Consider the following 17,378-nt stretch of genomic DNA (forward strand, 5'->3'; position numbering starts at 1 on the left):
GACAACAGTCTCTCTATGTGTCTCTATATATGTTCTGGCCAGGGGTTGTCCCTAAAATGACTGCTCATCTGAACTATTGTTGACAAAATTCCCATCCTACAGTGCCCGTATCACCCCACAAATCCCAGCAATACTTCCCCTTTAGTCTTCCTTGTTGTCATTTTTAAGTTTCAAAATATTCTTTAATGAAAAGACTTGGGGTTTGGGGAGGCCACAAACAGGCTCACTCCCTGTCCGGACAGCTTCCTCCCAAAGCAACAATTCTTTGCAGGGAGCCTGTCCCTCCAGTCTGGAAGCGTTTCTACATCCTCTGTGACTGAAAGCTTGTTTTTTGAGCCATTAGAACTGCTTTCATTAAAGCAACATTCTAGGTGCATGTGTACTACCAAAAACATACTTTGTCAATTTTATTGTATTTATCTATGACTGTTTTACAGGACTGGCATACTCTATAAGTGCCTGTAAATGAACCTTAAACAAATCAGCATGGCATTGTAGTTGAAAGGATGGGCTTTGGAGCAGACCAACTTTAGTGTGCATCTTGGCTCTGCGTCTTAAAACCTACGAATATAATACAAATTACGTACCCTTTCAGAACCTCAGTTTCCTCCCCTGTGGGGTGGGAATTCTAAGACCCACCTCAAATAGGGTTTTTAGGGATTATTTACATGAAATATGTAGAATGCTTGGCTCAGGACCCGGACTAGAGCAGGAACTGTCAATGAGGTGTCCATGTCACATGTATAACAGCAGCTCTTCCAACTTTGAACACTTTTAGGATGAGAAGCCCTCTCTGAAATGAGATCTCAAGCAGCACTACAATATAGAAAACATGAAAAATAGCATCGTTCCTATTAAGGAGCAAGTAGGGGTCTGAGCTCTGCTTGTTCTGCCTGCCCTCTTCTCTGCTCGTCTCCCTGCCTTTCCCCCTCCTCACTCTCAAGAGGAAAAAGGCTAAACACTTATATTATACATGTATGTATACAATGTTACATATGCAGAATTGCTAAAATTTCCAGCTTGACAAAGATGAGCAGCAAGTTTTTTCATCATTTGACTCAGACCTGCTGACAGTTGTGTTTGTGTGTGTGTTGTTGTTTTTTTTAAACATACTACTAAGCCTTCTAGAATATTTTCTGTTTCTCATCTTGTGCTCCTTTTTGAGATGAAGTCCTGCAAAGTCAGGGGAGGGGAGCATCTTCCAACTCTCTAAAGAGCATCCAAGGATCATGTATGACAAAGCTGCCATTTCTAGGTTGGGTAGGAAGCGTCATATATATTTATTCTTTGAAGGAAAGGTGTCCTTGGTTCCAGCGAACCACTAAATTTTAGTTGATAAGGTTCATGAATGCACGCAGCACATTTAAATCACCGTAAAGAGTTGACCCACTTTTGTCAAGGGTGAGGGGAGCCTGCTCCACAAAGACAGAAAAGCCTACTGAGTCCGTAATGAGAGGACTGGGGTCAGGGGAACTGAAAGAGGAAAGTGTGGCTCTGTCCCACCCCCTCTCCTTTCCGAAGTAGCTGGTTGAACCTAGGACCAGATTCCTGAGTCATTTCTAGAATAGGGCCGAGTTCAGGAGCACGCTGTAATAAGACACAGCAAGGCCCACTCCTCGAACCCAAGATCATCTGGTTTGCTTTCAGCAGCGCCCTGTTTAGGGTGCTAAACAGATATGTTGCAATGATGATGATTTTGATCAATAAATTTCTGCGGGGGGGGGGGGTAAATAACTCTCCTTTACTAAAGAGATTTTTAAAAAAAACAATGATTTTCCCACTGGTGGTGTATTTGAGGATCATTTTGTTTGAAATGTCCCTGAACAATTATACAACATACTCCCAAACAAATACACCGATAACCCTGGAAAATGAAACTTGGCTTCCCATTTACTTTATCTAAGAATGTGGGGTTTTTTCCTAAATTTTAATTTTGTTTTTTGGTCCCATCACGTAGCATGTGAGATCTTAGTTCCCCAACCCAGGATGGAACCCACGCCCCCTGCATTGGAAGTGTGGAGTCTTAACCAGTGGACCACCAAGGAAGTCCCCTAAGTTTTAAAAGTAGTAAATGTTTCCTTAAAAAAAAAAAAAACGCCAATTAAATATTTAAAATATCAGGATATAAAATGCTTCCCACTATACCACCTTCCAAAAACAACAGTGTCAGCATTTTAGCTGATGTTGTTCAGTCACTCGGTCATGTCCTACTCTTTGCGACCCCATGGACTGCAGCACGCCAGGCTTCCCTGTCCACCACCATCTCCTGAAGCTTGCTCAAACTCATGTCCATTGCATCAGTGATGCCATCCAACTACCTCATCCTCTGTCATCCCCTTCTCCTCCTGCCTTCAATCTTTCCCAGCATCAGAGTTTTTTGCAGTGAGTCAGTTCTTCGCATCAGTTGGCCAAAGTATTGGAGCTTCAGCTTCAGCATCAGTTCTTCCAATGAATATTCAGGATTGATCTCCCTTAGGATTGACTGATTTGAACTCCTTGCAGTCCAAGAGACTCTCAAGAGTCTTCTCCAACACCACAGTTCAAAAGCATCAATTCTTCGGTGCTCAACCTTCTTTATGGTCCAACTCTTACATCCATACATGACTACTGGGAAAACCCTAGCTTTGACTAGACAGACCTTTGTTGGCAAAGTAACGTCCCTGCTTTTTAATATGCTGTCTAGGTTAGCCATAGCTTTTCTTCCAAGCAGCAAGTGTCTTTTAATTTCATGGCTGCGGTCACCATCTACAGTGATTTTGGAGCCCAAGAAAATAAAGACTCTCACTGTTTCCATTGGTTGCCCATCTATTTGTCATGAAGTGATGGGACCAGATGCCATGATCTTAGTTTTCTGAATGTTGAGTTTTAAGCCAGCTTTTTCACTCTCCTCTTTCACTTTCATCAAGAGGCTCTTTAGTTCCTCTTCACTTTCTGCCATAATGGTGGTGTCATCTGCATATCTGAGGTTATTAATATTTCTCCTGGCATTCTTGATTCTAGCCTGTACTTCTTCTAGCCTGGCATTTCAACTTTCTACTGTTTCCTTTATTCTATTATGCATTTTGTCTTTTACCTAAATAAGTTCTTTCATCAATGATATCATTGCAGCTTTAAATATTTCAAACTTTTTACTTCTCTTTTGTCATTTGGATTAGGAAAAGAATGAGGAGAGAACATTGTAGTTGGAAAAATGCTGAATTTGAGTTTGGATCTGACTTCTAGTCCCATTTCAACCACTATCACCTTCAAGACCAAATGAATCAGAATTTGGTTAAAAACTGAACCTAAGAACCAGACACAGTGTTACTCCCTCTCCTTAAACTGTTTAGTGGCTTCTCATCTCCTTTTGAATTAAATCTGAACATCTAAGCTTGCCCTGCCAGACACTGTTCCTCAGAGACCCTGTCCCCCTCCAGCCTTACCCTATGACTCTCACCTGCCTTCTCTCACTGGGTCAAGAAGGCCTACCTCTGCTCTTCCCCCCAGTTCAGCTGCCCCATGCTCAGGCCTCCTCCCCAGAACATCCTCCACTGCCCTTCTAGATGAGGTCCCTAGTGTTATCCCAGCCACAGCCCCCTGCCTGTTGCCTTCGGAGGATCCATCACAGCAGGACCACGTCTGACCTGCATCCTGCACGTGGTTCCAGTTGGTAGAGGAGCAATTTCTGCCCCAGGAGGAGTTAGATGAGACTAGGGAACCCCTCAGGTTTCTTCCTTTCCCACAGTTCATTGTATTTAGTGAGTTTATGAAGTGGTGACATGCACAGATTTACAGGCTGCCATTGCCTGGATGTTAGTTAATAAGCCTTTACAATGCATTTTAAATACCATACCTCCAGAGAGGAAGTAAGCCTAATTATGAAACCTAATGCTTTGGTAAATAACACAGACATGTTAATGTCATCTGATGCCTAATCACATTTGTAGAGATTTCCTCACTGACATAAACAGGACTTCCCCCCACCTCCATCAGAGCAGTAGTCACACCAATAGGACATGCAGTATAGACCTAGAGTGTACATTCAGTATCGTTTGCAAGGAGAATGAAACTTGGCCTTGTGGAGGCAAGCATTGTGAAGATGTTCTTTGCACACAATAGGCACTTAGCAAATGTGTGTCAGATGGAGCTGAAGAAGTCAGGGGAGTCAGATAACCTCTTCACATGCACAGTTCACACACGGGTGGTGATGAGCATACTTAAAAGGCACTTGCCCCTAGGTGTCACTCTTCAAAAGGGTTTGATAAGAGAGCGGTCTGGAGTCTATTCATGGTGTGGCTTTAATCTAGGAGGTTCTGCTGTGTCACCTCCACAGGCAGTGTTGTCCCCAAGCCAGAGCATCCCCAGGCCCCTCAACCATCAGGCTCAGCCCTGCGCCAAGTCACTACACAGAGTCCTAGCTCCAATGCCTAGGAACTTTTATTCTAAGTCCATTTCTGCTGGTCTCGCTCTCATCTCAGATCCCAGGCTACTATAGGAAAAGCCTTAGCTTTTCCTACTAACCTGTCAGTCCTGCCTGTTTACTTGCCTCTAGAACTGGGACCGTGCTCCCTCCTGCTGCTGCCTTGATGGAGAGTCACGTGCGCTCTCTGACTCCAGCCACAGAGACCCCAGCATCCGACACTCCTCTGAGGACTGAGGCCACCCCACCATCACTCCCCAGTCCTAGGCTCCCATTCCCTTCCTTGTGTGATGACCCCTGCATTTGTCTACACCTCTGGCTGTCTATACCTGTTGCCTGCCAGGCTGGGCTTTCTCAGCCTCCTGCTCCATCCTGCTGGATTCACCAGGCCCTGTTTCTCCCGGTCCACAAGAATACACCCATTCAACACATGACTACCTTTTGGGACCTGTACCAGATCCAGGGAGGGCTTGCACCTTTAGTTTAACCCTCTTTATATATGACTGGTCCCTGATTCACCCTCATTCTTTTATTTTTTAAGATTATTATTATTATTTTTTTTTAATGTGGACTGTTTTTTTTTAAATCTTCACCGAATTTGTTACAATATTGTTTCTGTTTTATGTTTTGGCTTTTTGGCCACGTGACATGTGGGATTGGCTTCCCGAACAGGGACTGAACCCACACCCCCTGCCCTGGAAAGTGAAGTCCTAACCACTGGACCACCAGGGAAGTCTCCACCCTAATTTTAAAGCAGTGAGTCTTGCCCCACACTGAACTTGGCTTTGGCACAGAAAGCATTCATCCATCATGCACTGGCAGATTATTAGCGGTGTGGCGGCCGCACTGCTGGGCACAGCTGGCATGAGCAGAGGTTCGGCCCAGCGCACGGAAGAAGAGACAAGCACACGGCTCTGAGGTTGAGGGCTTTACCCGTGGTTTGCAGAGGGAGCAATGACTCCCGCCCTGGGGGGTAGAAGAGGAGTGTGGCAATGAAGGGAGAGTTTTATCTGAGGCCTTATCTGAGTTCAGTTGTATTTTGCCAAGCAGATGCAGGGAGGGGAAGAAACAGTCAGGCAGAAAGAAGAACATGAGAAAGGGCATGGAGTTATTATTTAGTATCAATATTTTATGAACGAAAAGTATAGTTATCTGGAATGGGTTGAACCTAGGTATATGTGGGAGAGTATAGCAGAATTTGAGTCAAGAAGGGAACTTTGTGTCCAATTTGAAGCAGTGAATTGGCTGGATTGGAAGGTGGAGAGACAAGCAAAGAAACCACTTGGAGCTCAATTGATTTATCACAAATTAATGTGATCAAGGCCTATTATAGCTCAACAGGGAGATGAGTTTATCTATTGAATTGCTATACCGAGTTGATAAACAATCTGCATCCTCTCAGGATTTGCACCCTGGCCCACTAATGACATGGAGCTCAGCCTCCTCCACCCAGGTCTGAAGCCTGAAGTTTCACCCTTTCTTCACGCTCTCCATGGGAATATGCCCTCAGAGAAGGGTTTGCATCAGCCATGGGTAGGAGCTGGAATATGTTGGTGTGACTTCTCTGCCAGATACAGGCTTGCACGGGCTTGTAGAGTTGCTGGAACTTAAGATAAGCTTTGCTGAATTTTATCACTTTTCTGGAAAAGATAGGAATACAAGACTGGAGAGATGGCCTTGGTTTGGATTTGTGCATTAATCCACCAGCATGCGATGTCACTCCGTTCCTAAGATCAGACCCCTGTTACTTCTAAACATTTATCAAGAGTAACCTTCCAACTGGCATCCTTCTCTGTGTTTAGTTTCTCTTAGAGAACTGTTTTGTCTACCATCAGAATATTATCAAGAACATTATTCACCATGTTACAAAGTAAACTCCTTATAAAGATCCTCTTGCAAAAGTTCTATTAGGTCTTGGTCTCCAGAAAAGCTGTGTTTCTCCTAAACAAATAGATTTTTTTTTAATATTCTGAACATTGGATGAAGTAACAGATTCACCTTTCCTTTTGACTGAAGATTTATTTGAAGGCTGCCCTTAGCAAGTCTGTAGGATCTGTGATATATAGTTTTAAATTCATCTCTTTTCCAAACCCATTGTGGATCATTTCCCGTGTTATCCCCTTTGCTTTTACTACCCACTTCTAATTAATGTTATTGTGACTCTTATGTATCTAAATAATCCACCTTCAACCCTCTTTTCGTACAAAGCTAAAAGACAAATACACACACGCACACACCCCTACATACAGTCTATTTAGAATATTTAAAGTAGGACAGTTTAATTGTAACCTTTAGATTTCTAATGAGTGCCTAGCCAAGTACTTGAGAAGAAGGCAGTACAGCCCTTCCCCTGGTAGACAGAGCTAATCTGGGAATCATTTCTATTTCCTTACAACAATCCTAAGTCAAACTCCGCAAATGCACAGCAAAGAGTTGGACACACTCTTCTTTCAGACTTACCAGATTCCTACATTGTTAGGTCTGCTAATTAGTGACCCTCTCTGTTTTGCCAAAATAACTTCTAAAGGCATTGCTGAGTCAGGTGAATTATTTTTATTTAAAGAAATGAAATCCTCTTCAAATGAAATATCATTTTCCCTGTTGTCTCCTTCCTCTAATAAAACAGAGGCCACATTACTAATTAGGAAAAGTAGGTGGGTGAGAGCATTTCTGTCTCATTGCTGAGTATTTGTGAGTGTTATTTTTCCCTCTCCTCTCAGCACTAAATTCTTTTTCTGGAGTTTCTGTTTTATGGCCCTGAGGTTACTTCCTCATTCCTATGGCTGTGTACAGTAGTATTTTACTTCCTCTTTGTTTCTAGTTGAGAATGGAGGCATTTGGTTTTAAGAAAAAGTGGAACTATTTCACATGACGTTGGACCATTTAAGCAGCCATAGCTCACTGGTGGTTAAAAAATTAATAGATTATGCATAGAAAGGACTTTGTTTTCAGCAGAGTGAACTGATAAGTTGATGCTGAATCAAGTCAAAGTGTTGACCCTGAAATGGTTATGAATTCCTTTGTTCCTAAGACTTACAAGAAGGGTAGCTCTGTAAAGGAATCTTTCTTTTGGTTCTTGATATTGTCAGTGAAGGTATTTGAATCAACTCTGAAATAAAGAGCAGGTATACTATGTAGGCTCAATCTACTTATTCATGAGTAGTGGTCCAGCCAATGACAGTAATAATGTTACACTGTTCCCTGGGCTCACACTTGTTAACAAGTGCCTTAAACCAAGTCCTCCAAATCAGGGTCTTCCCTTCCCCCTTCTCCTCTGCTCAGTAGTACAAAGCCTCAACCGATGGCTGAGAAGGATAGAATGAGGATGCCTGAGGCCAGTGCCCCACAGTCCTGGCACAAGGGAAAATTCTGTTGCTACAGCCAGCAATTTCTGCATTCTGTGCTTCCTCCTGAGTTCCCCCAAGCCACATCCTCACAGCTGCTCAAACCAGAGGCCTGTGCTGAGACAGCATGGTCAGGACACTGGGAAAGACCCTTCATCTGAGTCTAAAATCAAACCCCTGGGGTTTGGGTGGAAGGAACGAGTGTCCATCGGAGCCCCTGCTGGCTAGAGAACCTCCTATAGATGTAGCTGGGTGCCATAGGCTTCCATTGTCCTGCCCACCTCGGGGGCCAGGACCAAGACACCCCCTCCATCAACACTGGTGGGAGTGGGGCTTATCTCCCCAGCTCACCACACCCTTAGGTCTCTGCTGTCAGAGGGATACTTTGGACAGGTCTAGACGGCAAGGTGAACTCCTCAGCACTGAGAAGTGTGTGCTCAGTCAGGCAACACCTCATCCTGTCAGTAATAGCCTACCGCTTACAACAGCACTTGAATCTCACCACAGCTGCATGGCATGGGGTTATTGTTACTGTTATTCAGATTCTGAGATGAGGAAACTGAGCTCCAGAGAGGTTAAATAACCTCTCTGATGACAAACAGCTTGTCAGTAATAAAGTCAAGAGTTCAATCCAAGCACTGAAGTGTGACTCTGTGTTTTTAACCACTGCCCTGCACACCTTTAAGCAAAGGATAATTAAATCTGTACCACATCTCTAAGTCTGCACCACCAGTCAGAACTTAGACATTGTGTCTTACCAATATGGGGTGTGTGGTCGTTCTTACAGAAGTGGCCCTTGCCTGTGAAAATTAGAATTAACTAAATAAATTCAAGCCAGCAGAAAGTCCTCATATAGAAGAGATGACTCTGGAGAGCAACGGAACAGTTTTTTCCTTTATGTGTGTCTCTGTGGCTACAATGATTAGTGGATAGGTGCATAGCCACTTAAATATTTTCTTAGCACCTGTGGATTGGTGTTATAATAACCCGATTCTAGATTTATTTTTCGCCTCAAAATTATTCTGTTAAAGAGCTTGACCACACAGTGGGTTCAGACAGCAGAGGGTTTGCCCAGAGCCCTCCATGTACAGACAGCTAGAAGATGATTAAAAATCAGAACGTCACCTAATTCAAAATCAGAAGGTATCCTCATCTCCACCCTTGTGAAGACTGTGCAAGTTGGCACATTAACAAAACTGTTGCCCGGGGTAAAGTCTGCTTCTAGCCTGTATCATTACCAAGAGATGAGAGAGATGTCAGTGGGTCCTGCTGCTGCTGCTGCTAAGTCGCTTCAGTCGTGTCCGACTCTGTGCAACCCCATAGACGGCTCCTCCTTCCCTGGGATTCTCCAGTAAAGAACATTGGAGTGGGTTGCCATTTCCTTCTCCAATGCATGAAAGGAAAAGTGAAAGTGAAATCGCTCAGTCGTGTCCGACTCTTAGGGATCCCATGGACTGCAGCCTACCAGGCTCCTCCGTCCATGGGATTTTCCAGGCAAGAGTCCTGGAGTGGGTTGCCATTGCCTTCTCCACAGTGGGTCCTAGGGATGAGCAAAAGACAATGATTTCCAGCCATAAGTGGAGTCATTAAGAATGCAAGAGTGCTAATGCACCAGGGCCGCTTCCAGGGCAAGGTGATGGCTGGGCCACGCCAGGAACAGCCCCAACAGTGCTGTGGGTCTGTGGGCCTCCTGCTTTGTGGTGGCTAAGCAGAGAGGAGATGCAGAGTTGCTCTCCCCTCCAGGTAGGGAAGGGAGAGAACGAACATTTATTGAATCCTCCCAATAGGCCAGCCTCTATGCTGGGCATTTGATACATATTGTCTGACTTCAAAAATGCCAGAAGAGTCCATGGGATTTTGTATCTGGACAGGGTGATATATACACAATCCAGCCTTGACATACAGAATGACAGAGGCCTGACCCCCACTATCACTGCAGTTACATTGCCCTATTCAGGCGACACAGACAAGACCATCTCTAAAGACAAAAGGAAAAATCACTACTAACATTTTGGCCTGTAAACTTACATTTTTTTTTCCTATGTATATATTTTGTGTCCACTTACCAAAATGGGATTATACTATATGTGTTGCTCTGTACCTGCTTTTTAACTCATTTTTACATGCTTATTATATACCCTTCTACAGAGTCATTAAGTAGTTTCAGAGCATGAAGCCACAGAAACTTTCATAAACCCTTCTTATCAACCTCCAAGTGTAGGATATTTAGGTTGCTTTCAAGTTTCTACAATATTAAATAATGTTCTAATGAAAATCCTTATAGATAAATCCCTGCAATATTAACAAAAACATTTCAGGGTAAATTCCTAGCCTGGAATTGCTAAGTAAAAAGATGCTGACATTTTTTAAGTCAAGTTTTTACTGGAACATAGTTGAGAGAACAGAATTCAGTCTTTTTAGGTGTACAATTCTATGAATTTTGACAAATGTATCAGTTACGTAACCATCACAATTAAGTTTTATAACATTTATAAGTATTTTAAAGCTTTTGATACATGTTAGCAAGTTGTCTGCTAGTGAAAGTATAACCATTCCCATCTACCATCAGCTTATGAAAGAGAACATTGAATATTATCCTTAAAAATTTTAAAAAAAGACTTTTCAGTTTGGTAGGTGAATGTTTCCACCTCATCTTAAGTTATATTTATTTGATGGACTAATGAAGTTGCATGTTTTTTTCAAATGTTTATTATCTGGCTTTACATCTTGTAGTATGATATACTGTGGTCATCCAGGGTGGCACTAGTGATAAAGATCCCTCATGTAGGAGACATAAGAGATGCAGGTTCAATCCATGGGTTGGGAAGCTCCCCTGGAGGAGGGCATGGCAACCCCCTCCAGTATTCTTGCCTGGAGAATTCCATGAACAAAGGATCCTGGCGGGCTGCAGACCATGTTGTGAAGAGTCAGACATGATAGAAATAACTTAGCACGCATGCATGATCTACTGTAACCTTGGCCTACATTTCTAGCCAACTTTTTGTCTCTTTCTTACTGCTTTGTAAGAATTATGGGGGTGGGGGGGAGGCTAGGAGTAAAGAAGTGATCTATCATTTGCAAATATGTTTTTTGTTTTTTGCCTCTTTTGTTTATAGCTTTTTTTCCTCAAAAATTTGAAGTTTCCATAATTTCTCCATCTTCCATTTGGATTCCACCTTGGAAATCATCTTCTTGAAGTCCTTCCGTTCTCATTTCCTGATTATTTAAAAAATATTTTCCCTTCTTACATTTTTTTCAAATTTTACTTTTTTAAAAAATATTTTTTTATTTGACTGCACTGGGTCTTAGTTGTGGCATGCAGGATCTTCAATCTTCACTGTAGATTGTGGAATCTTGTAGTTGTGGCATTCAAACTCTAGCTGCAGCATGTGGACCTACTTCCCTGACCAGGGATCGAAACCAGGCCCCCCACATTGAGAGCATGGTGTTTTAGCCACTGGACCACCAGAGAAGTCTCCCCTTCTCATATTTAAATGTTTAAATCTTTTGGAATTTGTTTTGGTATATCATATGGAATCAACTTTATTTCTCCCCCACTCCAAATTATAAGGCAATTGTACCAGACCCACTGATAAATAATAGATATTTCCCCTACTAATCTGAGAAGTAGCGTTTATTTTATGTTTACTAAGTAATATATAATATTTAAAGTTAGATATCTCTGAACTTTCCCCACTGTTTCACAAAATTTGTTATCTCTTTTGGAACAGAACAGACAGTTACAAATATCATAACCTTATAATGTGCTTTAACAGCAAGCAATGTTTTTTGTTACTATAGTTTTTCAAAATGTTGTCTCAGGCCCTAATTATTCCAGAAAAACTTAAAAGCTTATCTGAGTTTAAATATCTAATAAGAATTTTTATTCAATTTCATTATATTTATATATTAATCTGAGAACATTTATCTTTATAATAAGCGCTTTTATCAGTGAGGAACATGCCTTAGCACTTCACATGTTCAAGTTTTCTTTTACATGCTTCAGTGAATTTCTACAGTTTTAAAAAATGAGTTCTGCATGTTTTTTGTATAGGTGTTTACCTCAGAAATCATGGGGGGTTTGTTACCATTATTCACAAAATGTCTTTTCTCTTTCCTTTCTAGCTGGTAGCTCCTACTTATAGCATTCTATTTATTAATTTCATAAAAAGTTAGTTTAATAAAAACTAATTTCAATAGTATTTTAGTTCTTTCCTCTGTCAATGTTCCAAGAAGACAATTGTTATTTGTAATTACTAATGATTTTACCTTCAACTTTCTAATTTTATGCATTTCTTTTCCCCCAACTCATTATTCAAAATGGTCTTGACTGGTAATTTCATATAATTCTTCACATTATTACATGTTCATTATATATTAAGTTACATGTTACTTTTATAAAACTCAAAAGTGGATTTTATCCCAGTACCTTATGATGAACTACCTTGCAATTTTGTGATAAACCCTAGCTGGCTATGGAGTGTTATTCTCTCAACACTTTACCCAGTATTTTATTTAAAATTTTTAAGCCCATAATCATTCCTTTCAGTTTTCTTTAACACACCATCTTTGTCAAATTATGATATAAAGATTGGGCTATCCTCATGTTGTAAAGTTGGGAACCTTGTAGCTTTTCCTCACATTGGAACAATTTGACATGCGCATGCCTGCTGCTTCAGAAGTGAGTTTAAATCACCTGTGTCACCCACTCTAAGGCTTTTAGAGCAGGCAGCAGCTGTGTCATTGTCGTAAACTCTCTCTCAGTATTCAGAGTTTATATTAAATTTCCAAATGTCATTCAACAATTTTGAGAGTCAGACAATGAAAAGCTAATTCATCTGTTTTCTTAAAATAGGACACATTGGGAAATAAAGAAGAAAACTAGCTAAATCTCAAAAACCACATTTCCATCTCTTCTTTGGATTCTGTTAGCTCTTAGCAAACATTATTTATGCTTACAAAAACTTAATTGATTCCAGTATGGTGTTCAAACACTGACTCATTCCTCTTCAGAGACTACAGAAATGTCCACCCTCAATTCCTTAGGAAAGAAATCAAAGAGATAGAATAAGAAGTAAGATGAAACTTTCTGTATCAGTTTTCTTTGAGCATACCCTGGGTGTTTGTAAACATTCTACAGTGCTTCAGAGACTGTAAAAGCAATCTATATTCTTGTCAAGTGTTTTTCATCTGAGGCAAGGGACTGCCTTGCTTGTGATGATTTTCTCACCGGGACAGGATAATGCCATGTAAATTCCAAAACAGTCTGCTGGTCCTTATCCTACTTTGTTACTGTAACAACAGTTAACAGCTTTTTCTTTTCCTTTATCCAGGATGTGTGTGTCAAGGCTTACCTAGCCCTTCGTCATCACACAAATCTACTGATCATTCTGTTCTCCATGATGTTGATGACAGGAATGCCCCAGTTAACCAGCAAAGAAGATATCGAATACATTCGGGATGCCCTAACAGTAGGGAAGAGCGAGGAGGATGCTAAAAAGTATTTTCTGGATCAGATTGAAGTTTGCAGGGACAAAGGATGGACTGTGCAGTTTAACTGGTTCCTACATCTTGTTCTTGGCATCAAACAAGGAGAGAAACATTCAGCCTAATACTTTGGGCTAGAATTAAAAGGCTTTAAGTAAGCACAACAGTCATTGAACTTGATTTAAAATGCCCTACAACATTATGAAAGCTGCCGCTTGAGAAACATAGTTCTTTTTCTAGCTGAACTCTTCACTGGAGAAATATCGGCCTGATTGTTTAAGTGCTGTTCAGTTTTAGGTTTATTTGCAGGTTTGTTTGTTTCTCATTTGTCTCAGTGATATTGGAGAACATTCTAAGTTTAAACAGCCTAATTACGCCTTCACTGTGACTGATGTTTTGACTATCACATTATTGGGTGCTTCCCGAAATTCTTCAGAATCATTGGTAACATCTCTTCATCTGGGTTTCCTCTCACTTTTAGTTATCCTTGACTTTCTCAAATTCTTTATAGGAAAAAAAATGCTCATTGTAACCTTTGTCTCATTTCTCTAATGCTTCTAAACTTTCCCTCTGTGTCTGCAGATGTTACTAATGTGCTAAAAGCAAGGAAAGCGAGCCCCTCTTTTCAGGGTCTTTTGTCATCAGATTTTATTACCACTGAGACTCACAAACACCAAATGGAAAATGGGAACCTTTGTGCCCTGGCCCTCATCTGCTGCTCTGGTTCCACAATTATGAATTGCAAAATTTGTCTCAACTCTGCCCACAGAGTAAACTCTCAAGTACAACTGTGATAACCTGCTTCCCTGCAAAAGCAGGAAATAACCAAAGGGACGCATCTGGGGCTTTTATATTCCTCCCCCTGAGCCCTCCCCACCTTCCTCCCTGTCTCTCTTCTTCCTCACTTCCAACCTTCTCAAAGTTCTTCATGCAGAGTTGTGAAATTTTCAAAAACACTTTTACCCTAGAATTCAACAATTAGTTGAAAAACAATTTTTCCTCTAGGGATACTAGAATTGTAGGTACTTGTAGAGATGTTTGTTGGGGTTTTTGAAAGGTACATTATTAAAGGAGATAGTCTAGAAAATATGCATGAATTTCCAAATGCCTTAATTTTAAATTTTGACCTGAGAAATTTTTTTCTTTCTTTTTTAATGGAAGAAGATATTTAATATCTAAAAAGATCTCCAGGTTAGGGAGAACACTACTTGCTCTATGCATCTCACAACTTAAAGGACCTTTACACTCTGATGATACAGTCTTCAAATTTCCTACAAATAATTAAAATGTCTTCTTTAAAAACTATTTTCATCTCTTAAACATTTTACTATTTATTGGAAGTGTTAACAGAGAAAGATGATTATTTATAAAATATTTTAGAATTATCTATAGTTAATACTTGACATAGAAATAACTGTTAATGGTGTCTGTGTTTAAATATGCATGCATGCTAAGTCACTTCAGTCATGTCCAACTCTTTGTGACCCCATGGACTATAGCCCACCAGGCTCCTCTGTCCATAGGATTCTCCAGGCAAAAATACTGGAGTGAGTTGCCATGCCCTCCTCCAGGGGGTCTTCCTGACCTAGGGATCAAACCTGCATCTTACATGTCCTGCATTAGCAGGTGGGTTCTTTACCACTAGCACCACCTGGGAAGCCCTATGTTTAAGTATACTGGGATATAAATAAATACTTAATTTTTAAATGTTCTAAATAGATACATGTTGGACTTTGGTGTAGACCAAACTTTTCTTTATGAGTACACAAAAGTCCAGTAGGTCTTAACTCTAGCTGCAAATCAGAATCACCAGGGATACTTTAAAAACACCCTGCCTGAGCGCCCATCTTGGGTTGTAATTAGTTTGGGATGAGGCCCAGACATCAGTGTTTTTCTAAGTACCTCCAGGAGATTCTAACAAGCAACCAGTGTTCAAAAACCCTGCATGACCTTTAAAGGTGCAGATAACACTGCTTTCTTGCCACTGAGCCTTTCCTTGACTCCTAAGGTATCTATCTAGAAAAGGCTCCTCTTCCTTGACAACTCACCCTTTTAAAATCACACTTATCACCTTGTACATAAGACCATACCTGTAATCAAATGTTTATTCCTCTGTGTTAATGGAGGATAGACATTTTATAGTATTTTTAAATCATCTATTCCCCACCTTCTTTGTCAATAACAGGAAGATTGATGCTTTCTCATTCAGAAGAGGATGTTTCGTTAATTTCATAAAGCATAGTCAAGCCCAGACCTTGCACAGATTCCACTTATTTGCTTTGCTGAAGCAATCATCTTGATAGAAGAATTACAGAGGAGTGTATTTATATTTAGCCCATTGGTGCAGGTGTGTACAAATTTGCTCAAGTGAACAAGTTCTTTAGTTATGCTGATTCTGTACCTATGCATATCACATTGAGCTTAATTTTTCCAGATTCCAATGAAGGTACAAGTTTAATTCTATAGACTGGCAAATAAACAAAAATCACCTTTGTGTGCTTCCTTCATTGTCCCTAATGAATCACATGACCCAGAACTTTTATACCTTTGAAAATGTGCTAGAACCTGAGTCATCTTTCTATGGAGCTGGCATCAGGCATATCTGAATAATGGCTTTGGTGCTCAGCTTACATTTAGACCACATCTGTGTGAGTACAGATAACAATGTACCTGATAAAAATGTTGCTTCTGCTCTAATTGAAATACTTCATCTCTGTGGCTGTACATTAGGTCTTTAAACACTGATCCATGGCTTTGGAACTGGGACTATGGCCACTAAAGTAAAGTAAAACTAGAGAATATTCTAGACCTTGTCCTGGCATTTGCCTGGCTTTGGTGATACTGGTGAGAGAAGGCAGACATTGTAATAAAATATATAAACTCCTAGAGGAATCTCTTGATTTAAAAAAAATTAACTTTGTTAAATAAATCCTTCACAAGAGATGAATTAGTTAGAAAAGTTTAGATGTTGGAATTCTGCAGCATAATTTAGAGGCTGTTAGCTCTGTATAAATGGAAATTATTTTTTGAAATGAGTCTGAAAAGTAATTTAGAAAGTTAGTTTCTGGAGCAAATTCTGGCCTTTATTTGCTAAGTGAGGCTCCTTTGCCCTGTGAAATAAATTTTCAATTATACTTTACTATATAAAGAAAAAAGAAATTTGGAATTTTAACGGTCCTGGTGTATTATTTTCTGTTTAATCCAACCAAATAACTCTGGTCACAAAATCAAATGGTTTTATTCTTGGTGCTTGTCTGCATTTTCTCAAAGATTCATTTTCAGGGCAGATGCTACAGAACTAAAGCACATACTTTGGCTTAAGTGAATCCAGAGCTGGTCCACTCCCTCTCCAGACAGCCCCATCCTCTCCACTTGAGTTTGTATTTACATTGTGAATTGTTACATGAAAATGTAAATAAAAGAAGGAATCTTGTATCTTGTGTTCTCTGCACACATTTTTTTTAATGTCTGAAAGTTAAGATAGTCCTAAAACTCAAATTCTTTCTTTCAAGAAATCTTTGCTGAGTGCCCACTACCTATGAGACACTGTCCACCCAGGAAAGACACAAAGACACAACAAAGCTGACTGACTCCCAGTCCTTAAAACATTTATAATTTGTTGGTGATAGCAGACACTTCATGATGGGGGTTGTGGTGGGTTGCATGTCCCACCAAAACATATGCTGAAGTCCTAACCCCTGATATCTGTGAATGTGATCTTATTTGGAAATAGGGTCTACACATGTAATCAAGTTAAGATGAGGAGGCCCCTACATTTACCTGGACAAACCTATAATTCAAAAAGACACATATACTTCTATGTTCATTGCAGCACTATTCACAACATCCAAGACACGGAAGCAACATAAACATCTACAGACAGATTAGTGGATAAAAAAGATATAGTATATATATGTGATATAGGACTATCCTAACTTTCAGTTTAGGACTATCTTAACTTTCAGGAATACTATACAGTCATAAAAAGAGTGAAATAATGCCATTTGCAGCAATATGGAAGGAACTAGAGATTACCATCTAAGTAAAGTAAGTCAGAAAGAGAAAGATATCATATGATATCACTTATATGTGGAATCTAAAATATGGCTTAAATGAATCTATCTACAAAACAGACGAACAGACATAGA

The 17,378-nt window shown here is 40.3% G+C and overlaps 1 protein-coding gene across 7 annotated transcripts in view; it reads left to right on the forward strand.

Moving 5' to 3' along the window:
• PIK3CG (phosphatidylinositol-4,5-bisphosphate 3-kinase catalytic subunit gamma) overlaps window positions 1-16,665 on the forward strand; it is a 35,717-nt gene extending 19,052 nt beyond the window's left edge. For all 7 annotated transcript variants that reach the window (XM_043872840.1, XM_043872844.1, XM_043872843.1 and 4 more), the window contains one exon: window positions 13,077-16,665. In XM_043872840.1, the coding sequence (XP_043728775.1) occupies window positions 13,077-13,355 (279 nt within the window). In that variant the 3' untranslated portion in view covers window positions 13,356-16,665. The remainder of the gene's footprint in view (window positions 1-13,076) is intronic.
• The last annotated feature ends 713 nt before the right edge of the window (window positions 16,666-17,378 follow it).

The sequence above is a fragment of the Cervus elaphus genome, chromosome 18 (genome assembly GCF_910594005.1).
Source record: "Cervus elaphus chromosome 18, mCerEla1.1, whole genome shotgun sequence".
Taxonomy (NCBI): domain Eukaryota; kingdom Metazoa; phylum Chordata; class Mammalia; order Artiodactyla; family Cervidae; genus Cervus; species Cervus elaphus.